This window comes from Mizuhopecten yessoensis, unplaced genomic scaffold (assembly GCF_002113885.1).
Source record: "Mizuhopecten yessoensis strain PY_sf001 unplaced genomic scaffold, ASM211388v2 scaffold1723, whole genome shotgun sequence".
NCBI classification, from domain to species: Eukaryota; Metazoa; Mollusca; class Bivalvia; order Pectinida; family Pectinidae; genus Mizuhopecten; species Mizuhopecten yessoensis.
In genome coordinates, this window is record NW_018404189.1 from 16,871 (window position 1) to 43,149 (window position 26,279).

Genomic DNA, 26,279 nt, shown 5'->3' on the forward strand with positions numbered 1-26,279 from the left:
CTTTCCCAGAAAGCTACAAGCCAAATATTTAGGTTCTATAACTTTCAGTTCTTTAGGAGAAGTCGTTTTAAGCATTAGACATATCTGACTCCTGTGACCTTGAAAGTAGGTCAAGGTCATTTTCGTTTTCAAATGTTGGGCTCTATCCCAGGAAGCCACCAGCCAAATATAAAGATTCTATACCTTTCAGTTCTTTAGAAGAAGTCGTTTGAAGTGTTTGAGACATTTGACCCCAGTGACCTTGAAAGAAAGTCAAGTTCATTTTCATCCTAAAACTTTGTTGGGCTCTATCCCAGGAAGCCACCAGCCAAATATAAAGATTCTATACCTTTTAGTTCTTCAGAAGAAGTCGTTTGAAGTGTTTGACACATTTGACCCCTGTGACCTTGAAAGTAGGTCAAGGTCATTTTCGTTCTCAAACTTTGTCGGGCTTCTACCAACAAACCTTTCAGTCAAATATCATGACTCTAGGCCTGTCCGTTCTTCAGAAGAAGTTGTTTAAAGGAAAAATTGACGGACGAGGACGGACACTGCACCATGACATAAGCTCACTTGCAGTTCACCTGAATATTTAAGCAGTCATAGCAAAATATTCTCATTAAATATTATATTGAACTAAAAATATTTCCCTCGTAAACTTTGTCCACTCCATCTGTTGAAACTACCAGCCAAATATTATTATATTCCCTGTGACCTTTTAAGTAGGTCAATGTTATTTTCCTTCTCATACTTTGTTAGCTCTATTCCAAAAAGCTATCAGCCAAATCTTATGAATCCATTCCTTTTGGTTCTTAAGAACAAATCCTTTAAAATGTTGTTAACCTCTGTGACCTTTAAGGTAGGTTGAGGTCATTTTCATTCGCAAACTTTGGTGAGCTCTTATGAATCCATTCCTTTTGGTTCTTAAGATCAAATCCTTTCTAAATTTGTGGTTGCTGTGTGGTTGTTATAGCAACAAAACCTAAGTAGTTGAATTCCCAGTCCCCTAAAACTCCTAAATACCAATTTTCATCAAAATCGAACAATATTTTAATTTCAACCAATCAGAAGCCTCCATGCTATGTGGTTGATATGGCAACTATCTGAAAATAAAGACTTGAATGAACAATTTACAACAGAAGAAGGATATTTTTTTTATAAATTTATTTTCAATATTGATCAAGGTATTTTCAAACTTTCTATATATATATCAATATCCAACAAAGTTAATATACATAAGGTGTATCATTGTCAGAAATGTATTCCCTTAGACTACTGGCACACACATACACTGATAATACCTTATTTTAGCTATCATCCATACAAGTGACAATTTTGAGGGATGTGTTTGTGAGTATCTAAAAAATATATCAGAAGCATGCGACCATTAAATTTTCAATTCCTTGTTTACTACTATAAACAACAAAGTCCCAGGTTAAAACCTGTTCCTATTTCTCTACCACCCCTCCCTCTACACATTGAAGTCCCAGGGCTTAGAGAAGGTAAAAAGGACATAATAGCAAAGATGATTGACGTTCCTAAGGTGTATAAAACCTGCAATGCATACTAGTATATCACGGAAGCTTCCTGAGGTACACAACACTTTTATTACAATAATGAGCACCATGAATACAGCGAGTTTCCAACTAGGACATGAATCTGATCAGCTCAAGGCTTTGGTAGCCCAATCACTGTACATCCCAGTACTGCCTACTCTAGTCAGTGGAATAATATCAATTAAAGGAAGACTTTTTATACATATAGCCATGACACACTGGCTTCCTCGTCAATTCAAGAAGAAATTAAATGTCAAAATAAGAATCTTCTGCACAAACACTGAAACAACCTATCATTCTGTACTTGAGATCAGCTGAAGCTAAAGTGTCGGAAATAAACCTATCATTCTGTACTTGAGATCAGCTGAAGCTAAAGTGTCGGAAATATTCAGGTATCAAATGAGCAACATTATAGGTCATCCTATTAGTAGCTGCAGCATCACATGATTTTCTGTAAGCCTATTTATACATATGATGACTTCGGAACACACTGAACACATAGTAGGGAGATTACCCCTCCCACTGGCGAGGAGATTGAAACTTGGTATTGAATCTTTTCATCAAAAGCATTGTTTTACCAGAATCAGAACAATTCTTTCCGAACAGAAGGAAATAGCTTATTGGCATTTATAGACATGTTTTGAAGAAATTGGAAATAACAACCAGTTGTAGGGAGATTCTGATTCCTTAGAGGGAGATTCACTTTGTTAAGATAAGTATATGAATATTCCCTACAAAAGGTAGACCACCTTACCCCCAAAACCTTACTCTCACACCTATAAACCTCTACCCCTCCTCACTTACTACATAAACCCATACTTACTACAGATATCCTCACTACCTCGAACACTCAGTCTAATGTAACGAAAATAACATTTCACAAAATCACAACTTGTTTATCATTTGAATATAAATAATTACATAAAAGCTACAAATTTTATTACAAATATATTGGAACACATTTCAATGGTAATTTCATGATATTTAAATAACATAGATATATACAGAGTACATTTCACAGCCTAACACTTAACTATAAATCACTAATAACCTAATGATCGTGACATTGGGAACATATTCTGGAGATATTTCTTACGCACTAAATTCTATAAACTCACTTTCTATAGTTATTTGTGAAGACAAGTATTCACATTGCAGTTAACATGTAGGTTTGACATTATTCATGTCTATAACTTACACAAATATTTACAGGATACTAGAATTTGTTTCATGGTTTCACACAACTTTTAACTGAAATAAATATCACAGGAAACACAAGTTATCTACAGTGATAATCCCCCAATACCATGACTGACTTGGCCATGATTCACTATCATTCAGCTGTAGGACAACATGAAATATCACTTTTATATAAATTATCATATACAGGAAATCCTCCAGCCACCTTTTTTCAAAGAAAGTGTCTAGATTTAATACTTAAAATTTGTGCAGAAAAAGGACAATTGGTCAGCTAACTTATTGGCAAGATAGTTGGCCAGCCATATTAGTACTAGCTAGTGGACCAGGCAAACAAGCGGTTACCAACTGGTCACCAAGCTCACTAGATAGTTGGCCAGCCATCTTAGTATTAGCTAGTGGACCAGGCAAACATGCGGTTACCAACTGGTCACCAAGCTCACTAGATAGTTGGCCAGCCATATTAGTATTAGCTAGTGGACCAGGCAAACAAGTGGTTACCAACTGGTCACCAATCTCACTAGATAGTTGGCCAGCCATATTAGTACTAGCTAGTGGACCAGGCAAACAAGCGGTTACCAACTAGTCACCAAGCTCACTAGATAGTTGGCCAGCAATATTAGTATTAGCTAGTGGACCAGGCAAACAAGCGGTTACCAACTAGTCACCAAGCTCACTAGATAGTTGGCCAGCAATATTAGTATTAGCTAGTGGACTAGGCAAACAAGCGGTTACCAACTGGTCACCAAGCTCACTAGATATTTGGCCAGCCATATTAGTATTAGCTAGTGTACCAGGCAAACAAGCGGTTACCAACTGGTCACCAAGCTCCCTAGATAGTTGGCCAGCCATATTAGTATTAGCTAGTGGACCAGGCAAACAAGGGGTTACCAACTTGTCACCAAGCTCACTAGATAGTTGGTCAGCAAGATTTGTGGTGGCTGGATTAAATGAATCTATGAACAAAGCTACTCAGAATCTAAAAATATAGCTAGCCCCTCTACACAGCCTCAGAATCTAAAAATATAGCTAGCCCCTCTACACAGCCTCAGAATCTAAAAATATAGCTAGCCCCTCTACACAGCCTCAGAATCTAAAAATATAGCTAGCCCCTCTACACAGCCTCAGAATCTAAAAATATAGCTAGCCCCTCTACACAGCCTCAGAATCTAAAAATATAGCTAGCCCCTCTACACAGCCTCAGAATCTAAAAATATAGCTAGCCCCTCTACACAGCCTCAGAATCTAAAAATTTAGCTAGCCCCTCTACACAGCCTCAGAGGATTGGGTGGTTGTAGATATTAAACACTAATTCTTCAACACTTAACTGGTGAGCATAGATTTATATTGAGACAGATCAACTATCCACATATACAGTATTAAGCATTTAGTATTTTTTCAGGAGTAAAAGCACAGCTTGACTGAACACTTGTATACCTTTTTTATGACTACATACCTCTTACCACAAAACATAGCAAAGAGTGACATTACTTTGATTGTGAACCATCAATAAATAGTGCATTACTTAACAACATTTGTCATTTTTCATATTTTAAACGGTTTGGCTCCCTATCCCAACTGTTATTTTCACTGTCATAATTCACTTATAGTAGTACAATCATTCATCCCTATAAGCAGATAAGTACATACAGGAAGTAATCTTACATCCTTATAAGCATATAAGTACATATACAGGAAGTAATCTTACATCCCTATAAGCAGATAAGTACATACAGGAAGTAATCTTACATCCTTATAAGTACATACAGGAAGTAATCTTTCATCCTTATAAGCAGATAAGTACATACAGGAAGTAATCTTACATCGCTTTTCTATTTCAAATAATTTGTTGATTAGTCAGACAGTGTATTTTTCCGTCTATCATAGAATTCCAACTCTAATGATTCTTTTCTTGTGTTTTTACAAGTGAAAATGTTTTCCTTGATCTGATTAATGAGATTCCCTAGTTATCTTGTTAACTTGATTATTGTAACCATACAAATCTTAGAGCAATCTAATTTCAGGCCAGACAAACAAATGTATGTGTTTCCTGTAACATGTTGGAAATATTTAGAGAAGGTAGGTAGGTAACAAATTTTATTTTAACAGATGATTTTATATGGTTTATATAGGAGAGAGTGATCTTGACTGTAACAGTGCTTCTTTGAAAATTGCTTTAAAAAGTTTAGGATAGGCACAAAAAATAAGGGTAGGTAGGGTTACAGGAAACACTAAATATTTTTTGTTTGGCCTTCGCATTTTATAAAAAAATTCAACTGCACTTTGATGAATTTTTGTGTATTTGAGCAATCAAAATTTGGCTTAATATTTAAAGCTCAAGAAAATGCTAACCCAAGACCACAGCTAAAACATGTATGCCTACATTGCTTTCTTTCATGATAAATTCACAGTTGTAAACAAACCCCGTTACGGGGCACAGTTTACATACGAAACAGTCTACATACACAGTAACAATGACTCTATATGGACCCTTATCATGAGAGGGACATCCAGACTGATCCACAGACTACATCAATGCAGTGCTCAACACTCAGTTGACACATATACCTGATCCATCAACCATTGCTTTAGCAATGACATCAAGAGAGATTGACCAACCTTCAGTGGCTACATCAAGCCAGTTCTGGTCCCTCAGTGGCTACATCAAGCCAGTTCTGGTCCCTCAATGAACACTCATTGTCTAATCTTCTAAAGTTCTAACATTCAGCAACTGCATCAAGTCAGTCCTGACTCTCATTGTCCAATTAATAGCGCCTTCTTTGACAACACATAGATACTTTTTTTTCATGCTCATAATCAGGAATTGAAAAAGTCAGCACATAATCCTCCATTGAAGATAAGGTGTAAATTAGATAACACTCCAGTGTATCACAGATATTCGTTATTCATCACACATGCTACATTATAAACACACTGAGCTGAATACAATGACCCTCTAATCGTCCATACAACGTAAGCTATGTACAGTGACCCTCCAGTCGGATTGTCAAACTGTACCCCACATCCACCTTCAGCACCAAGTTCTCCGTATAGTGCCCTGCCTTTGCGGGTGAGAATTCCACAGGTAGCCTCAGGAAGCTTCTTGGACTGCAACAAGAAAATATTATTTCAAAATAAATAAAATTACTAAAATTAATCACGTAAACCAATGGTGCTATAGCAGACAAGTGCTCATAGTTCCATGGCTCTTCACACTTAAAGAACAAGTTTGCAGTCAATTATCACTTGTGTTCTAGAGAATAAGTAAACAAGGGTACTGCAGAATAGTATGACTGTCCCATGTGAAAAAGTGAGAACACTTAGCATAGACCTATATGGGAACATGGGTATATAGTTTGGAATAATTCTCTGCAGCTATTTTTGTGAAGAAGTTGAAAATGTACTGCCCAACCAAAGGCCAGGGTGGCCATCTTTGATAATTGGATTGGCACAAAACGTATGAACACTTGACTGTAAACTCATGCAAAACATTTGTACAGAGTTTGGAGTCAACTGCCACTGCCATCTTGGATCTCTGAATTGGCTTTAAAGGTAGCAACACTTGGTCAGAAGCTTATAAAGAACACTTGTAAGATCAAAGTCAATGGCTTCAGTTGTTCTTGAGAAGGTGGTAATTTCTCCGATTATAAAGAGCCAGTGCATCTGGGTTTTCTTGTTTTCTTTTGAATTGGCACTAAAACTAACAACACTAACTTGGTCAGGACCATGTGTGGACTAAATGACTTCGGTAGTTTTTGAGAAGATGTGAAAAATGTTGAATTGTTAACAGTTGGGGTTGGATGCATTAAGATAGGACAGCAACAACTCCTGATATATTATACGAGTTAAAAATGAGCAAAGGGCCCTATATCTGTATACAATGAGTGATGACACCTGGTGTCTGTAGGTGAAGCAGATCCATCCAAAGGGCCCTATATCTGTATACAATAAGTGATGACACCTGGTGTCTGTAGGTGAAGCAGATCCATCCAAAGGGCCCTATATCTGTATACAATAAGTGATGACACCTGGTGTCTGTAGATGAAGGAGATCCATCCAAAGGGCCCTATATCTGTATACAATGAGTGATGACACCTGGTGTCTGTAGATGAAGGAGATCCATCCAAAGGGCCCTATATCTGTATACAATGAGTGATGACACCTGGTGTCTGTAGATGAAGGAGATCCATCCAATGGGCCCTATATCTGTATACAATGAGTGATGACACTTGGTGTTTGTAGGTGAAGCAGATCCATCCAAAGGGCCCTATATCTGTATACAATGAGTGATGACACCTGGTGTCTGTAGGTGAAGCAGATCCATCCAAAGGGCCCTATATCTGTATACAATGAGTGATGACACCTGGTGTCTGTAGGTGAAGCAGATCCATCCAAAGGGCCCTATATCTGTATACAATGAGTGATGACACCTGGTGTCTGCTCGTTACCAAGCAAGGACAAACTAAAATGTCGGCACTTCCTTAGAAACGATAGTCAGAAAAGATGGGGAGGATCTCAAAAACCAGAAAACAATACTTAGAAAAAAAATGAAAAAAAAATTCAATTGAAAGCTTTTTAACTTGCACTGTCAGCTTTAAAGTTATAGCTTTATTAGTAGCCCTTTCCTTTAAATCTTTATATTTATTGGCGATCATTTCCTTGATGTAAAAGCCTGTATGGTTATAGTAATTTGAGGTGATGATTACTTACCGTATGCTTATGTTGGTATGATTTATCCTAAATGGTAATGAAGGCTGTGCAATTTCAATCTGGAAAAGAAATACAAGTACATCTTAATGGACCTATAGAGACTAAAACCTCACTGCGGCATTCGGGGGTATGAACTCTCTTCAGTTATTTACTTGGACATGTAACAGACAGCTGGCATAGCAAACCTAAAGAAACACCCAGCTATATTGATAGGATCATAAAAAAAAAAAAGCTAAAAGAATATCTGAATTCCACAAATTTGAAATAACTGAACATCAAACATAACATCAAAAAATGTAACTCACCGAGTGCAGAGTCTTTGACTCATTCTTCAGGTGGACCTTACACATGACGGTGGCCTGGACTCTACAGTTTGGGAAGTGGATATCATTGCTCTTGTCCTTCAGGACCACAGGTTTCATCTCCTTGTCCAATCTGGGCAGATATAACATCCTCAGGTAAAACTACTGTTTCACATTGTACTTGAGTTGTTTTTATTAAGATTCATTGACATGGTAACAAAACAACTTATTCGATCAATTTTTCTTTTTATAAATGTGCAAGTTTCTATGCATACCTGTTTGATTTTATGAAATATTGATATGAGCTTCTAGATTATTGGAAAGATCAGGACCGTGTTAAATTTCTTTTGAAAATACCAGTACGATTTCCTAGATATATATACATATCTGAATTATTCTCCAGATTCATATGAAATATCTGTATGATTTCCTATATATATATCTATATGCTTATATTTTTCCATTAATTCACTAAACCTTCAAGATTAATTCTTTACCGTAACTGGTCTTTGGTTACAAGCTAGCTGAGGGCATATGCAATAACATTAGCATATTTCAGTGATAACTGCCTTTTTGTTTACATATTACGCATATTTCATGTCGTAGAATTGTTTAGAAGTGTTTGATTATCACACATTTACATACCTATGAGTCTCCAGCCCTTGTTGTAGTATTGTTTCGAAGTGTTTGATTATCACAGTTTTACATACCTATGAGAGTCTCCAGCCCTTGTTGTAGTATAGTTTAGAAGGGTTTGATTATCACACATTTACATACCTATGAGATTCTCCAGCCCTTGTTGTAGTATAGTTTAGAAGTGTGTGATTATCACACATTTACATACCTATGAGATTCTCCAGCCCTTGTTGTAGTATAGTTTAGAAGTGTGTGATTATCACACATTTACATACCTATGAGTCTCCAGCCCTTGTTTTAGTATTGTTTCGAAGTGTTTGATTATCACACTTTTACATACCTATGAGAGTCTCCAGCCCTGGTTGTAGTATAGTTTAGAAGTGTTTGATTACCACACATTTACATACCTATGAGAGTCTCCAGCCCTTGTTGTAGTATTGTTTCGAAGTGTTTGATTATCACACATTTACATACCTATGAGAGTCTCCAGCCCTTGTTGTAGCATAGTTTAGAAGTGTTTGATTATCACACATTTACGTACCTATGAGAGTCTCCATCCCTTGTTGTAGTATAGTTTAGAAGTGTTTGATTATCACGCATTTACATACCTATGAGAGTCTCCAGCCCTTGTTGTAGTATAGTCTCGAAGTGTTTGATTATCACACATTTACATACCTATGAGATTCTCCAGCCATTGTTGTAGTATACTTTAGAAGTGTTTGATTATCACACATTTACGTACCTATGAGAGTCTCCATCCCTTGTTGTAGTATAGTTTAGAAGTGTTTGATTATCTCACATTTACATACCTATGAGAGTCTCCAGCCCTGGTTGTAGTATAGTTTAGAAGTGTTTGATTATCACGCATTTACATACCTATGAGAGTCTCCAGCCCGTGTTGTAGTATAGTTTAGAAGTGTTTGATTATCTCACATTTACATACCTATGAGAGTCTCCAGCCCTTGTTGTAGCATAGTTTAGAAGTGTTTGATTATCACACATTTACGTACCTATGAGAGTCTCCAGCCCTTGTTGTAGTATTGTTTCGAAGTGTTTGATTATCACACATTTACATACCTATGAGATTCTCCAGCCCTTGTTGTAGTATTGTTTCGAAGTGTTTGATTATCACACATTTACATACCTATGAGATTCTCCAGCCCTTGTTGTAGTATTGTTTCGAAGTGTTTGATTATCACACATTTACATACCTATGAGAGTCTCCAGCCATTGTTGTAGTATACTTTAGAAGTGTTTGATTATCACACATTTACGTACCTATGAGAGTCTCCAGCCCTTGTTGTAGTATAGTTAAGAAGTGTTTGATTATCACACATTTACATACCTATGAGATTCTCCAGCCATTGTTGTAGTATACTTTAGAAGTGTTTGATTATCACACATTTACGTACCTATGAGAGTCTCCATCCCTTGTTGTAGTATAGTTTAGAAGTGTTTGATTGTCACACATTTACATACCTATGAGAGTCTCCAGCCATTGTTGTAGTATACTTTAGAAGTGTTTGATTATCACACATTTACATACCTATGAGAGTCTCCAGCCATTGTCCTGGACTCCCTCTTGTTCCTGAGAGATGGTGCCTCCTTGCCCAGAGTACTTGTTGACCTGGTTTTGTCCCCTTGCCCCCGGTATCTCTGTTTCGGTGCAACCCTACTGGTGTCCTCTATATTCTCCTTGTTTACAGAACCTGGTAAACTATTTCCCTCCTTTTCTAAACCCTGTAAAAAAGTTCTGGACTTTGAACTTGATGTCTATCATCGTCCATAACAGGCACTTAAGTAAATCTATTAAATATATACATACTGCTGAGTAAAATCTTACTTCATGAGTAAAACTTAGTGGGGCAAGTGTCCTCAGATGTGGGTCATAGTGACCAGTAACATAGTTAGAGATGCTTTGACAGATTTTCTAGGCCAACACAAAAGTATGATGGTCTTCCTGGCTCTATCCTTCAAAGTGTTACATATAAAAGCAGATGAATGTGTCTGTCTGTATAAACAACAATGGCTTATGCATACACAGTAAACGGGAGTGAATCTTCTACATATCAGGCTTTCCAAGGATATCCTAAACACGTTTTTTCCTTTACACATTCTTTTATTTTACTAACAGTGTTTTAGGATGAACAAAGTAGGATGTTTATCATTAGATAACCTACATAAATATCAAGTCGATGATACTCTTTCAAAATCTGTATTGTGCTTTGTTTCTTGGCTCCTCAAAGCAGATTTGCACTCCAATAAGATTGGTTAAGTGATGTCTTTTTGCTAGCTGTATTTCAGACAGCTTGTATAGTTTTTAATTATATAAATGTAATTATATATAAACATACATTTATTTATTTTTTCATGTACATACATTTATTTATTTTTTCATGTTTTACATGGAAAGGGAAGACAATTTATGTGCCCATGTTAGGATGTTTGGGTTTCTAGTATGATCACTAGCAAGTTATCTCTTGTAGACTATTATATCCAATTGGTTTATTGTCAATGGTAGGTCAGAATAATGCACATATATAATGCAAAATTGACTATGAATCCTGATAAATAATTGTTTGTGCATGGTAAGGATGTAATGTGTTTTGTCCCTTGTTATTTGACACATACATTTTACAGTTGCTTTGTGTCATTAAGATGCCACGGAGATGTGTGTTATTAGGTTGGCACGGAGATGTGTGTCATTAGGTTGGCACGGAGATGTGTGTCATTAGGTTGGCACTGAGATGTGTGTCATTAGGTTGGAACTGAGATGTGTGTCATTAAGATGCCACGGAGATGTGTGTTATTAGGTTGGCACGGAGATGTGTGTCATTAGGTTGGCACTGAGATGTGTGTCATTAGGTTGGCACGGAGATGTGTGTCATTAGGTTGGCACGAGATGTGTGTTGTTTGATGAACAGTCTTATTTCTGCTGGTCCTGATGGTATTATTTGAAACACAACCACACATTTCCCAGGCTACCGTGAATGTGGTTCTTCGGTTGATCTTAGGTTCACGCAGTGTTTGGGTAGTACTTGTCATAAACAGATATTAACAATTTCTTCAGAATACACATGGGATTTATATTCTAGAGTAAAATTCTGAATATCTAAATTTTTAACTGAAAGCTGACATGAACTGTATCCTCTGATGTCCATACCTCCCCACACAGCTGTACCCGGACTGTGTGCGACTTCTTGGAACTCTCTGAGGCTTCATTTGACTGTATATCCCAGTGTTGGGAGAACATTCCTTTTGACCTTGGTATAAACTGTACTTGCAGCTGAAGAAGAGAGAAGCAAGATGAAGAGGGCTGAAAACCACAGTTGTATTAATGTTCTTGATGTAACAGTCTCAATCCATATAAAGCATACATTTTTCTTGGTAAAAAAGTCCCTTTATTATATTAATTTTTCGTAACAACATCACACTAAGATTTCTGGATATTGTCTCCACCAATCAGGAACTAATCAGAACAGGCATATCATCATTCACCTTATCAAATATTAAAATTCCTCTTTTTACTTGATGCAAATATTACTACTTTAAACACACATCTACTGCCTTAGTTTGGTCAGGCTGTTGATAAGTTATTTTCAGTAACCAAAAACTCTTCCACCCATAATAAACTCATTACTACCTTAGCATCCTTCCGGCCCGTAATTTGTCCATATTTCTCAGCAAACTCAAAAACTTTGTAGGTAGCTCTGAACACATCTCGAGAACTGTCTGCTCCCTTTAATACAAAACCACAACAAATACATTCACAAACTCTAAATGAATTTGATCGAAATTGAAACGTACTATTGGATCATAACCACAGACAAAAACATTTGTTTTTCTAATAAATTACGAGAAAAAAGTTGATCCTATTCTCCTTCCTACATGTAACTTTTGCTTAGGTAAAAATATGACACATGATCTATCAATTTTCATAGTATATGTTAAACAGTAATTCTAATTTTATGTTACACAAGATCCATACCATCAGAACTCAGTAAGTTCCTGTCTGTAGGCCAGCGTAACATCTCACCAGTAACAATTTTACACCAAGAAAAGATTTTCATCCAAATTGCAGACTCATAACCAATTTGTATTCACAATTGAGTAACCTGTTGATAATCCTGTGGTTTACATGTTACTGACCTTGACATATGGCGGGGCGAATGAGGACAGAATCCACTTGATGGTGTCCTTGGAGTAGTTGGTCATGTCTATACAGGAAACTGCAATGTCAACAAGTTATAGCTATAAGTAGGAATGTCAACATCACATGATCAAAACATTGAAATCAAATGTCAACACGTTATAGCTATAAGTAGAAATGTCAACATCACATGATCAAAACATTGAAATCAAATGTCAACAAGTTATAGCTATAAGTAGAAATGTCAACATCACATGACAAAGACACTACAATGTCAACAACAGTTATATTTATAAGAACAAATTTAAATGTTAAGACATAATCAAGATAATGCAATGGCAACAAGGATACCATGAAGCGGAACATAACACGCCCATCATACATTGAAAGAGTGGTTGTCTGTATAGTTGTACAGAAAGGGCCATACCTCCATAAAATATGGTGCGATAATTGCAGTTATCGAATCATCCGAGCTATCATGGTAATGATCCTTCCTATAAAGTTTGCAGTTAATCAGTAGAAAACTACTCGAGGTATCGAGCAGACACTGTTTCGGCAATTGAATAAAGGGCCATAACTCCGTAAATTATGGTCAGATAATTGCGGTTATCGACCTTGTCAAAGCTAGCATGGTATTTAATCTTCCTATGAAGTTTGAAGTTAATTCATTGAAAACTACTAAAGATATCAGTGTACACTGTTTAAGCAAATGAATAAACAGCCATAACTCCGGCAATTAACCTTTCTATGAAGTTTAAAGTTAATCCGCTGAAAACTACTTGAGATATCGACTGGACACCGTTTGTGACTGCCCGCTCAAGTGATAACATAATATGTTCCGTCCTTCAACAGGCGTACAAAAACCATCAATAAATCAACCACCTTTATTATTCTAAAAGGTGGATAGATTGTGAGACAGCTGAATAACTTGAACAGTTGTATATACAACAAGCAAATTCGTGGAATTTATATCCCCCGCTTGCAGGACATATTGTAGGTTAACATTATTGAGGTTAGGTTTAAACACGCGAGTTTCATGCTGTTGAGACATAATGTAAAGCTTGAAACTTGAAGAAAAAAAAAGCCCTATACCTCATTGATTATCTGTAAATATGCACAAATCACATTGGTTGGCAAACTTAGCATGAGTCGGATGTGCATAAGGAATTTGGTTGAAACATCTGAACAATATCTACAGCAATTATCACACGAAAACCAAGAGTGCCCGAGATAGGTGAAAAGAAAGAGGAACACAAATATTGTTATCAAGTTTGAAGGAATCTGGCTAATATTTGCTAGAGTTATTACCGGTAAGCAGAAACTGCAGATAATGACGTTTTTCGTTAATCAAGGGGCCATAACTCTGCCAAATGGAGTCGGATTAAAGTGGTTACTAACTTGGCCGAGCCCTTAAGGCATTTAACCCTCTGATCAAGTTTGAAGAAAATCGGTTTACATTTGTTGTAGTTATTGCACAGAAACGAAACAGATAATGACGTTTTTCGTTATTCAAGGGGCCATAACTCTGCCAAATGGGGTCTGATCTAAGTGGTCATAGAACTTGGCTGAGCCCTTAAGGCATTTAACCCTGTGACCAAGTTTGAAAAAAATCAGATAACATTTGTTGTAGTTATTGCTCGGAAACAAAGCGTGACAGACAGACAGACAGACAGACAGACGTACAAACCAAAATTAATATCCCACGTTTTCGGTGAAAGCGGGGGATAAAAAGGACAATATGTCCCCTGAAATGGTGGCTGGACAGCGATACACACTGATAAGAAGGAGCTAACTTAGAGAGGTTTGTCTGGATATGAGAGGTAATATTTTCATTTAGGTCCAATACAGACTTTATCTGATCTAGGGCAGGGAGAGACATGATGCAGGATAATGCTCACCTGATTGCTCCCCAACCTTTGTTGGGGGGAATGTAATGGTTGTTGTGGAGATCTGTAGCCCTGTAGGGGTGTCATGTGACCCAAAGATAGCCAATGAAGTGGACGGTGTGGCAGATGTGGTACTCAAAGGAACGAGTGTATTGTTGTTGACTAAGGAACTGCCATCAAGAATTAAGTCATTTCGTATTTGAACACGAAGAACCTGTGAATTTTAATGATAGTATTAAATATAATGATCATTGAACAAAATATCATCACAACCTTACAAGATTTATCTCCCCAGATGTCCATCAATCTACTCGTCAATGTGTATACAAATAATGGTAACATTGAGTCATTGAACAAAATATCATCACAACCTTACAAGATTTATCTCCCCAGATGTCCATCTTAAATGATTTGTGACCTTATAATGTATTTCTGAACTTTTTCTTCACTGGTCATTTGTCTGATGAAGGTGACCGTGTACATATCGTACTAGTCATCGAAACGTCACATAAAAGTTTTATTGGTTGTGTAAACTCTTCATTATAAATACCTTATACTGGTTGTCACAGATGACATGTATGGTGCCACTCCAGGGGAGCTGGTCATAGCTCTGGAACACAGCAGCACTCGGGCTCAGACACACAGAACTGCTACTCCTGGATCAACACAACAGTTGTACTACAATGTACAGGCTTTCTGATGCACTCTGATTTATATGATATAGGTGAATATGAGAATTCAACATGATATGAGACATTGATGAAGAAACAATAGAAAGCTAATTATCCCAAAATACAACCATTCAAGTTGTGTTTAACAAATGCAAACATTCAAGTTGTAATTATCATATAAAACTGTTCAAATTCCTTTCATCATATACAACTGCTCAAATTGTATTTTCAGATACAGCCTTAAAATTGTTTTATCCTAATAGACATGAAGATAACACTGTATGAAATCAAAACTGTTTACATAAATAACATCTAAATTATCGTGAACACGATCCACTCTAGACAGCGTGAATCCTGCAAGCATACACCCCAGAATCATCTCTGTAATTACTTCACTAATTACAAGGACGTAACAACTGTAACACCACAAACAATAAGGATAATAGCTAGTAAAGAGGACAATAAGCATCTGTGACAGTGACACAGTTAACCCTCTCACTTGTACACTTACTTTGGCTCCACCGTGCCTTTCTCAGGTGTGAGTTTGATCCAGTGTCCTGGCCAGGACAGCTCATACCTATCAAGTACATAAAACAATCTCTTGAAAACAGGAAGAAAGTTAATGTCAAACACACAACCAAATACAGATCTTCTGATTGGTAAAATTTTAAGCACGTAAGATTTTGACGTTCCTCATCAAACTTACACAACAGAATGGAGGTAGAAAGCGTGAGGATAAATCAATGTCTGGTAAAAGCAGCACGTTCAAATCTTCTCCTTTTAGATCATGTATATTTATTAATAGAAGGTATTTTTTACATTAATGAAAAAGTCAACACCAGAGGCAAGTGAGAAGCATAGCTCAACACTGCCCCTGTGGTTCTTACAACGAACACTAACACTCGGTCAAAAATATGCATTCACACAGTAATTTATATGGCACTAGGTTATCTAATATAAATCTTAGAGATTCAGCTCACATACTTACATCATTTTTCTGTTAAGGAAGTTTACTATCACAAATTTTTGGATTTGAAGTTTCTCATCCCCTGTTAAAAGAAACAAAAAAGCATATTTACAATTTACTGTTTTTATCAATGTATGAAAACCTAGTATTCCGCTTGGAGACACTTCCTATGGTATATATAAATGTGAGGATGATCTGCTCTGGCTGTAGGGTTCACAGCCATAGGATACCTACGTTTATTGGGAACATTGAGGATGATCTGCTCTGGCTGTAGGGTCCACAGCCTTAGAATACCTACGTTTATTGGAAACATTGAGGATGATCTGCTCTGGCTGTAGGGTCCACAGCCTTAGAATACCTATGTTTATTGGAAACATTGAGGATGATCTGCTCTGGCTGTAGGGTCCACAGCCTTAGAATACCTACGTTTATTGGAAACATTGAGGATGATCTACTCTGGCTGTAGGGTTCACAGACTTAGAATACCTACGTTTATTGGGAACATTGAAGATGATCTGCTCTGGCTGTAGGGTTCACAGCCTTAGAATACCTACGTTTATTGGGAACATTGAAGATGATCTGCTCTGGCTGTAGGGTTCCCAGCCTTAGAATACCTACGTTTATTGGGAACATTGAGGATGATCTGCTCTGGCTGTAGGGTCCACAGCCATAGGATACCTACGTTTATTGGGAACATTGAAGATGATCTGCTCTGGCTGTAGGGTTCACAGTCTTAGAATACCTACGTTTATTGGGAACATTAAGGATGATCTGCTCTGGCTGTTGGGTTCACAGCCTTAGAATACCTACGTTTATTGGGAACATTGAGGATGATCTGCTCTGGCTGTAGGGTCCACAGCCTTAGAATACCTACGTTTATTGGGAACATTGAGGATGATCTGCTCTGGCTGTAGGGTCCACAGCCTTAGAATACCTACGTTTATTGGGAACATTGAGGATGATCTGCTCTGGCTGTAGGGTCCACAGCCTTAGAATACCTACGTTTATTGGGAACATTGAGGATGATCTGCTCTGGCTGTAGGGTCCACAGCCTTAGAATACCTACGTTTATTGGGAACATTGAGGATGATCTGCTCTGGCTGTAGGGTCCACAGCCTTAGAATACCTACGTTTATTGGGAACATTGAGGATGATCTGCTCTGGCTGTAGGGTCCACAGCCTTAGAATACCTACGTTTATTGGGAACATTGAGGATGATCTGCTCTGGCTGTAGGGTCCACAGCCTTAGAATACCTACGTTTATTGGGAACATTGAGGATGATCTGCTCTGGCTGTAGGGTCCACAGCCTTAGAATACCTACGTTTATTGGGAACATTGAGGATGATCTGCTCTGGCTGTAGGGTCCACAGCCTTAGAATACCTACGTTTATTGGGAACATTGAGGATGATCTGCTCTGGCTGTAGGGTCCACAGCCTTAGAATACCTACGTTTATTGGGAACATTGAGGATGATCTGCTCTGGCTGTAGGGTCCACAGCCTTAGAATACCTACGTTTATTGGGAACATTGAGGATGATCTGCTCTGGCTGTAGGGTCCACAGCCTTAGAATACCTACGTTTATTGGGAACATTGAGGATGATCTGCTCTGGCTGTAGGGTCCACAGCCTTAGAATACCTACGTTTATTGGGAACATTGAGGATGATCTGCTCTGGCTGTAGGGTCCACAGCCTTAGAATACCTACGTTTATTGGGAACATTGAGGATGATCTGCTCTGGCTGTAGGGTCCACAGCCTTAGAATACCTACGTTTATTGGGAACATTGAGGATGATCTGCTCTGGCTGTAGGGTCCACAGCCTTAGAATACCTACGTTTATTGGGAACATTGAGGATGATCTGCTCTGGCTGTAGGGTCCACAGCCTTAGAATACCTACGTTTATTGGGAACATTGAGGATGATCTGCTCTGGCTGTAGGGTCCACAGCCTTAGAATACCTACGTTTATTGGGAACATTGAGGATGATCTGCTCTGGCTGTAGGGTCCACAGCCTTAGAATACCTACGTTTATTGGGAACATTGAGGATGATCTGCTCTGGCTGTAGGGTCCACAGCCTTAGAATACCTACGTTTATTGGGAACATTGAGGATGATCTGCTCTGGCTGTAGGGTCCACAGCCTTAGAATACCTACGTTTATTGGGAACATTGAGGATGATCTGCTCTGGCTGTAGGGTCCACAGCCTTAGAATACCTACGTTTATTGGGAACATTGAGGATGATCTGCTCTGGCTGTAGGGTCCACAGCCTTAGAATACCTACGTTTATTGGGAACATTGAGGATGATCTGCTCTGGCTGTAGGGTCCACAGCCTTAGAATACCTACGTTTATTGGGAACATTGAGGATGATCTGCTCTGGCTGTAGGGTCCACAGCCTTAGAATACCTACGTTTATTGGGAACATTGAGGATGATCTGCTCTGGCTGTAGGGTCCACAGCCTTAGAATACCTACGTTTATTGGGAACATTGAGGATGATCTGCTCTGGCTGTAGGGTCCACAGCCTTAGAATACCTACGTTTATTGGGAACATTGAGGATGATCTGCTCTGGCTGTAGGGTCCACAGCCTTAGAATACCTACGTTTATTGGGAACATTGAGGATGATCTGCTCTGGCTGTAGGGTCCACAGCCTTAGAATACCTACGTTTATTGGGAACATTGAGGATGATCTGCTCTGGCTGTAGGGTCCACAGCCTTAGAATACCTACGTTTATTGGGAACATTGAGGATGATCTGCTCTGGCTGTAGGGTCCACAGCCTTAGAATACCTACGTTTATTGGGAACATTGAGGATGATCTGCTCTGGCTGTAGGGTCCACAGCCTTAGAATACCTACGTTTATTGGGAACATTGAGGATGATCTGCTCTGGCTGTAGGGTCCACAGCCTTAGAATACCTACGTTTATTGGGAACATTGAGGATGATCTGCTCTGGCTGTAGGGTCCACAGCCTTAGAATACCTACGTTTATTGGGAACATTGAGGATGATCTGCTCTGGCTGTAGGGTCCACAGCCTTAGAATACCTACGTTTATTGGGAACATTGAGGATGATCTGCTCTGGCTGTAGGGTCCACAGCCTTAGAATACCTACGTTTATTGGGAACATTGAGGATGATCTGCTCTGGCTGTAGGGTCCACAGCCTTAGAATACCTACGTTTATTGGGAACATTGAGGATGATCTGCTCTGGCTGTAGGGTCCACAGCCTTAGAATACCTACGTTTATTGGGAACATTGAGGATGATCTGCTCTGGCTGTAGGGTCCACAGCCTTAGAATACCTACGTTTATTGGGAACATTGAGGATGATCTGCTCTGGCTGTAGGGTCCACAGCCTTAGAATACCTACGTTTATTGGGAACATTGAGGATGATCTGCTCTGGCTGTAGGGTCCACAGCCTTAGAATACCTACGTTTATTGGGAACATTGAGGATGATCTGCTCTGGCTGTAGGGTCCACAGCCTTAGAATACCTACGTTTATTGGGAACATTGAGGATGATCTGCTCTGGCTGTAGGGTTCACAGCCGAAGGATACCTACGTTTATTGGGAACATTGAGGATGATTTGCTCTGGCTGTAGGGTCCAGCTGTCTTGGTCTGTCTCATTGTAAAGTGGCAGTGCTGGAAGCACTGGCATGGTATTGCGCATGGATATAGATTCTGATCTGTAAACAATATATCACTTTTATGTTACGGGATTACATGGATTCTCTGTTAACATAATTACAGCTGATTGAGTTAAGGTTGAGGATTACATTGATTCTTTTTAAACAAGATATCACTAATGATTGCTGTCGGTTGGAGGATTACACTATTTGGAATTGGATGCACTTTCCAAAAGTATTCTACTTTAAATAACTGTGACATTCTCTGGACTTGTTAAGTACACATTATAACATTTAGTGTCATACAGGATGTCCTGTATGGAGTTTGGAGGAATGAAGTCTACGACTGACAGTGACTTCGACATTTGAACATTTGAATTGAAAAGCAATCACATACAAACAATCTAGAACCATAAATGTACTTTGTTTATAAACATGAGTTAACTCGTGACACTGAGAAGGTTATTTTCTCTTTATAGTAATAGAGACCTTTACCTTTGACTTAAAAAACAGAACAAACATAAGTAAATCCTGTTATATCTTCTCTGATCATTTAAAACAGGAAGATATCAACCACATCCATGTTGTTAACAAACATTTACAATTAATGTGCAGTAGGTCACAAACAGTGTAATGCAAAGCTGCTTTACAATAAACAAAATGTAAATTAGACAGGACGTGATCTATTGTGAGTGTATATTGTTATTATCACACCTGTTCTGTACTGTGTCCTTGACCGGTACAACACATGTAGAACTGTAGCTTGGCTCCTGTACGACGTCAGCTGATCTGATTGTTCTATATACGGGTGGGGTTACTGTCATCGACTCCACAGCAGTCTTCTGGGGTTCCCCCACCAGTAACACCATCACACGTAGCATAGCAGAGTAGAACAGGTCTACCTCTGTCTGAGGACTCCCAATCTTCTGACCTATAACACACAATACCAGACCAATAATCCAGACATCTTAGTACGGATAAAGCAACAGACAAAAAAACGTATGTGTCAGCAAATGATTGAGACAGTTGATTCAAATTGTAAAAGAGGAGAAATATGTGTAAATATATTATATCATTGTATATTTGTGTATGAGAAGACATCTTACCATTCGTACAGATATCTTACCTGTGTGTAGATACCTTAAGGGTGATTATACAGAAATGTTACCTGTGTGTACAGATACCTTAAGGTTGATTGTACTGAAATGTTACATGTGTGTACAGATAACTTAAGGGTGATTGTACAGAAATGTTACCTGTGTGTACAGATACCTTAAGGGTGATTGTACAGAAATGTTACCTGTGTGCACAGATAACTTAAGGGTGATTATACAGAAATGTTACCTGTGTGTACAGATACCTTAAGGGTGATTGTACAGAAATGTTACCTGTGTGTACAGATTCCTTAAGGGTGATTGTACAGAAATGTTACCTGTGTGTTCAGATAACTTAAGGGTGATTGTACAGAAATGTTACCTGTGTGTACAGATGCCTTAAGGGTGATTGTACAGAAATGTTACCTGTGTGTACAGATAACTTAAGGGTGATTGTACAGAAATGTTACCTGTGTGCACAGACACCTTAAGGGTGATTGTACAGAAATGTTACCTGTGTGTACAGAGAACTTAAGGGTGATTGTACAGAAATGTTACCTGTGTGTACAGAGAACTTAAGGGTGATTGTACAGAAATGTTACCTGTCGGTGTATACTCCACAGATTCCTCATCCAGGTAGTGGTTACAAAAACTTATTGTTTTCAACAACACATCCTCAGTCGTCTTCAAAGGTTTGGATTGTCTCCCTTGATCGATGGCTCTGTGGTAGACAGGATGAATCAAAAATCTCTAGCGTAAAAATCTTAGCAAAATCTCAAAAATAGGTGACAAAACAGATGTGAATTTAAATTGAAACATATTTTTATAACAGACTGAGACAAATGATATTCACTTGTCATAGCATCACGTAACTTAGAAATCACTTACCCTCTCATTTTTTGCCGACTTATTTCGTCTCCATAGAGAAAAGAGACAACGCCTACCACATCCTTGTGGTCAAGGCATAGGGCACTTTCTCTGTGGGTTGGGTTAAGCACCATCACCACAGTCTACAGCCAAACAAACACACTTTGTTATAGGTTATACATAAGTTGGTAGATTTTTAATAATTCATGTCAAATATGATGTGATGTAAGTAATAAACAAATGAAACGTATGGATACATATCTACACAATCATTACTTATCCATTCATATCACTATCTCTGAACACAAAGTATAGCAAAAATTTATTACATTTAGTACTTACCCTTGTAGCCTGAACCCCAAGTACAAATTCATTTGGTTCAACCAAAACTCGACCAGGAACTAGGGCTTGTTTACATCTCAAATCTGAAACAAATAGCTCAATTTGAACTCTTTCATAACAAAACCTGACCTTTCTAGCAACTTTAGTTCCTTTTTGGCATGATTTTGTCACTTTTTGTTATTAATCTTCTGGATGTATTTGATATAATCTACTATTATTCAATGCATTGGTATTAAACATGCCAAGTGTTATTCCACTGAACAACAGCACAGGTGTACATATGTCCCTCAGAAGTCATATTCATGTCCTTAACTCAATTAAGCAAGTGAACATCATTTCTTATAGTCTGTTTTTAATTTCACTGACATCCAATCATATTTTTGGAAGGTATGATGTAAAGTGCTTAGATGTGCTATATTTTGCCATTGTCAATCTAAGGCTCTGTCTTCCATCGATGTATTACAATCTCCACGTCTGCATTTTAGACTATTCGCACAGACGTGATGTAAATAACACCCTTTATTTATTCATTTATGTGCATATTGCAATGATTATCTTTTTGCTTAATCTATAATATGGTGATTGGTAGCCATTTTTGTTTCACAATTATAACTAAAACTATTATCCATACGTTGTAAAGTGCTTTAGAATAATTTTACAAATTATAGAAGGCATTATGTAAAGGCTGTATATTACTATTATTATTATTATTGAGCAAAGATAAGGTGTAGGCACTAATAATTTCTGGACAGACTAATGCCATACCATAAAACAACTCACCAAAGAAAGGCATGTTAAAGTATCCCAATCACATAGAAAGTCCACCATTTTTTTGGAGGGCAAGATTATGATGTAGGCACTTAATTCCTTCATTTATACTGTGGACCCTAAATACCTATTAACCATATAATTTAGTTTTCCCTCCTATTAACTGTCCTGCCATCTTACCAGTACAGCACACAGATCGTATGTAGGCTGGACGACTTCCAATGTTGCGGAGGGTGACCCTCTTTGCGATGCGCTGGCCTACAGACATCTCGCCCATATCTAGCCAGTAATGGTCCTTTTCAGACACTTTGGCTCCCTCTATGATAACGTTGCCTATTCCACCGTAACCACTCAGAGGAATCTAGTTAACAGACAACCAAAACACTCAAGAGGACTCTAGTAAACAGACAACCAGAAAAGTATTCCCGTTAAAATAAATTAGCACCTTGTTTGCTCTTGTAGGAAGAGATTGCCATTTAAAAAAAAAAATCAATTTATTCCATACATTTGTTGCAATTAATATGAAAGTGAGTAACACGAACAGAAGAATTATACTGAAGTGGAACGCTATGGAAGATTGCAAGTAAACTAAATATATCAATTAAATTCTTTACCGAGTATTTAAATGTTGACATGGAGTGCTTGAGAACAAGCTTGCCAGTTGATTCACAGACAGAGGACGGGGCAAACACAATGTGTACTGGGTACTTCTCCATGGGTTTGATGATCACGTCCCGAGCTCGTGTTGACATCTCTTTCTGATCACTGTTAAAACTACCCTGTAGCTGTAAAAATATAATATAATCATGGCCTTGTAAACTTGAGGTCTGAGTGTCCTAATACTACTATATAAAATAGTAAATGACCTGGTAGCGATTCCCCAGAACCCTTAAGCTTCATTAAACCCAAAATCAACGAACTCAACNTTACCAGTACAGCACACAGATCGTATGTAGGCTGGACGACTTCCAATGTTGCGGAGGGTGACCCTCTTTGCGATGCGCTGGCCTACAGACATCTCGCCCATATCTAGCCAGTAATGGTCCTTTTCAGACACTTTGGCTCCCTCTATGATAACGTTGCCTATTCCACCGTAACCACTCAGAGGAATCTAGTTAACAGACAACCAAAACACTCAAGAGGACTCTAGTAAACAGACAACCAGAAAAGTATTCCCGTTAAAATAAATTAGCACCTTGTTTGCTCTTGTAGGAAGAGATTGCCATTTAAAAAAAAAAATCAATTTATTCCATACATTTGTTGCAATTAATATGAAAGTGAGTAACACGAACAGAAGAATTATACTGAAGTGGAACGCTATGGAAGATTGCAAGTAAACTAAATATATCAATTAAATTCTTTACCGAGTATTTAAATGTTGACATGGAGTGCTTGAGAACAAGCTTGCCAGTTGATTCACAGACAGAGGACGGGGCAAACACAATGTGTACTGGGTACTTCTCCATGGGTTTGATGATCACGTCCCGAGCTCGTGTTGACATCTCTTTCTGATCACTGTTAAAACTACCCTGTAGCTGTAAAAATATAATATAATCATGGCCTTGTAAACTTGAGGTCTGAGTGTCCTAATACTACTATATAAAATAGTAAATGACCTGGTAGCGATTCCCCAGAACCCTTAAGCTTCATTAAACCCAAAATCAACGAACTCAACAACAAGAGGCCCAGAGGGCCTGTATTACTCACCTGGATATCTAAGCAATCATGGCAAAATATTCTCCAAATGAGATCCAAGGGAATATGCCAGACCCCAAGGCCAATCCTTGTAGCATATATGTATTAAATTTTTCATGCCCAGCAATTTTATGTATGGTTATGGGGTGGGAATCTCAACTGTGACTCAGAAACTAGGTCCATAGGTTGTGGCCAGACCCCAGGATCAATTCTAATATCATGACTGTATTCGTCTCTTTTTGCCCAGCATTTGTATTTATAGTTTTGAAGTGGGGATCTCAACCGTTTCAAAGTTATGACCCAGGGGTTAAGTCTGCAAAGGTGGGGCAGACCCTGGGATCCATTCTAATATCATGACTGCATTAGTCTCTTTATGCCCAACAATTGTATACATAGTTTTGGGGTGGGGATCTTAACCATTTTGAAGTTATGACCCAGGGGTTAAGTCTCCAAGGCTGGGGCAGACCCCAAGGCCATCCTGGAAGCATATGTGCATTCATTTCTTTATACTCAGCAATTGTATATATGGTTTTTGAGTGGGGATCTTAACTGTTTCCAAGCTGTGACTCAGAAACTAGGTCCCTAGGGGTTCGGTCAGACCCCAGGGTCTATTCTAATATCATGACTGCATTCGTCTCTTTATGCCCAGCATTTGTATATATAGTTTTGGGGAGGGGATCTCAACTGTTTCAAAGTTATGACAGAGGGACTATGTCCCCAAGGGTGGGGCCAGACCCTAGGGCCATCCTGGAAGCAACTATGCATTCTTCTCTTTATACTCACAATTGTATAAATGGTTATATGGTGGGGATCTCAACCATTTCCAAGTAATAAACTTTTTGTGGCCCAACCCCTTAGCCCGGGGGGGTCAGCAACAAAATTTGTACAATTATGAATCCCTACCTCCTATGAATGCTTCCGACCAAATATGGTCGATATCCATGGCACAGTTCTACAGAAGAAGCTGTTTATAGCAATTTAGCCAAATTGCCCCCTTTTGGCCCCGCCCCTCAGCCCCCTGGGGGGTCAGCTCCACCATTTGTACAATTTTGAATCCCCACCACCTAGGGATACTTCCAGTCAAATATGGTTGATATCCATCGCTTAGTTCCAGAGAAGAAGTCACTTAAAGCAATATAGTCAAATTGCCCCCTTTTGGGCCCGCCCCTCAGCACCCTGGGGAGTCAGCCCCACCATTTGTACAATTTTGAATCCCCACCATCTAGGGATGCTTCCAGTGAAATATGGTTGATATCCATCCCTTACAGATAACATCCAAGAACTTTAATGTTAAAAAGACGTTAATATATATACAACTTGCAGACCCCCACCCCCATCCCCCGGGGTGTTCATCTTCAGAAGTGAAGTCTACTCAGCACCCTACCAATACAAATATGTTCTAAACAATTTTCTTGAATGTTGAAGTTCCTTTATTCGGAAATACACACTAATAGTAATAAGCAGGACTGTATGTAAATTGTCTGGATGCAAATTGGAACAAGTTTGATTGTGTGAACTGTATTAAGGCAAATCTGAACTTGAGTCCTAGGACCTCAACCGTATCTCTATCCTCACTCCACAAGACACACTTACCTGGAAGTCCCAGGAACTTGAACGTATTTCTATCCTCACTCGACATGATATCTCAGATTTGTTCCACAAGGTAACCTTCTTCTGACTGAAAATAAATCACCAAGACCTGTTCAGAACATGTTGGAGGGGAGGTAGACTCAACCAATCAGAGTTAGAAACTGAAGAGATATAAGAAGGATCTGGTAGATTCTGAAGTACACTGTTATATTTCAACAGCCTTTGTTTCATGTGAGTGATCC

General features: G+C 38.5%; 1 protein-coding gene across 1 annotated transcript in view; it reads right to left on the reverse strand.

The window, feature by feature from the left end:
* Window positions 1-1,141: 1,141 nt before the first annotated feature.
* The window catches only part of LOC110467151, a 62,670-nt gene continuing 37,532 nt past the window's right edge, over window positions 1,142-26,279 (reverse strand). The window contains exons 27-45 of the mRNA XM_021524104.1: window positions 26,041-26,125; window positions 24,117-24,287; window positions 23,696-23,863; window positions 21,985-22,080; window positions 21,664-21,785; window positions 21,378-21,496; window positions 20,396-20,612; window positions 19,617-19,741; window positions 16,076-16,136; window positions 15,599-15,664; window positions 14,967-15,072; window positions 14,429-14,630; window positions 12,530-12,609; window positions 12,024-12,119; window positions 11,544-11,666; window positions 9,927-10,120; window positions 7,748-7,877; window positions 7,443-7,501; window positions 1,142-5,840 (exon numbers count right to left, since the gene is read on the reverse strand). Of these exons, the coding sequence (XP_021379779.1) occupies window positions 5,711-5,840; window positions 7,443-7,501; window positions 7,748-7,877; window positions 9,927-10,120; window positions 11,544-11,666; window positions 12,024-12,119; window positions 12,530-12,609; window positions 14,429-14,630; window positions 14,967-15,072; window positions 15,599-15,664; window positions 16,076-16,136; window positions 19,617-19,741; window positions 20,396-20,612; window positions 21,378-21,496; window positions 21,664-21,785; window positions 21,985-22,080; window positions 23,696-23,863; window positions 24,117-24,287; window positions 26,041-26,125 (2,350 nt within the window). The 3' untranslated portion in view covers window positions 1,142-5,710. The remainder of the gene's footprint in view (window positions 5,841-7,442; window positions 7,502-7,747; window positions 7,878-9,926; window positions 10,121-11,543; window positions 11,667-12,023; window positions 12,120-12,529; window positions 12,610-14,428; window positions 14,631-14,966; window positions 15,073-15,598; window positions 15,665-16,075; window positions 16,137-19,616; window positions 19,742-20,395; window positions 20,613-21,377; window positions 21,497-21,663; window positions 21,786-21,984; window positions 22,081-23,695; window positions 23,864-24,116; window positions 24,288-26,040; window positions 26,126-26,279) is intronic.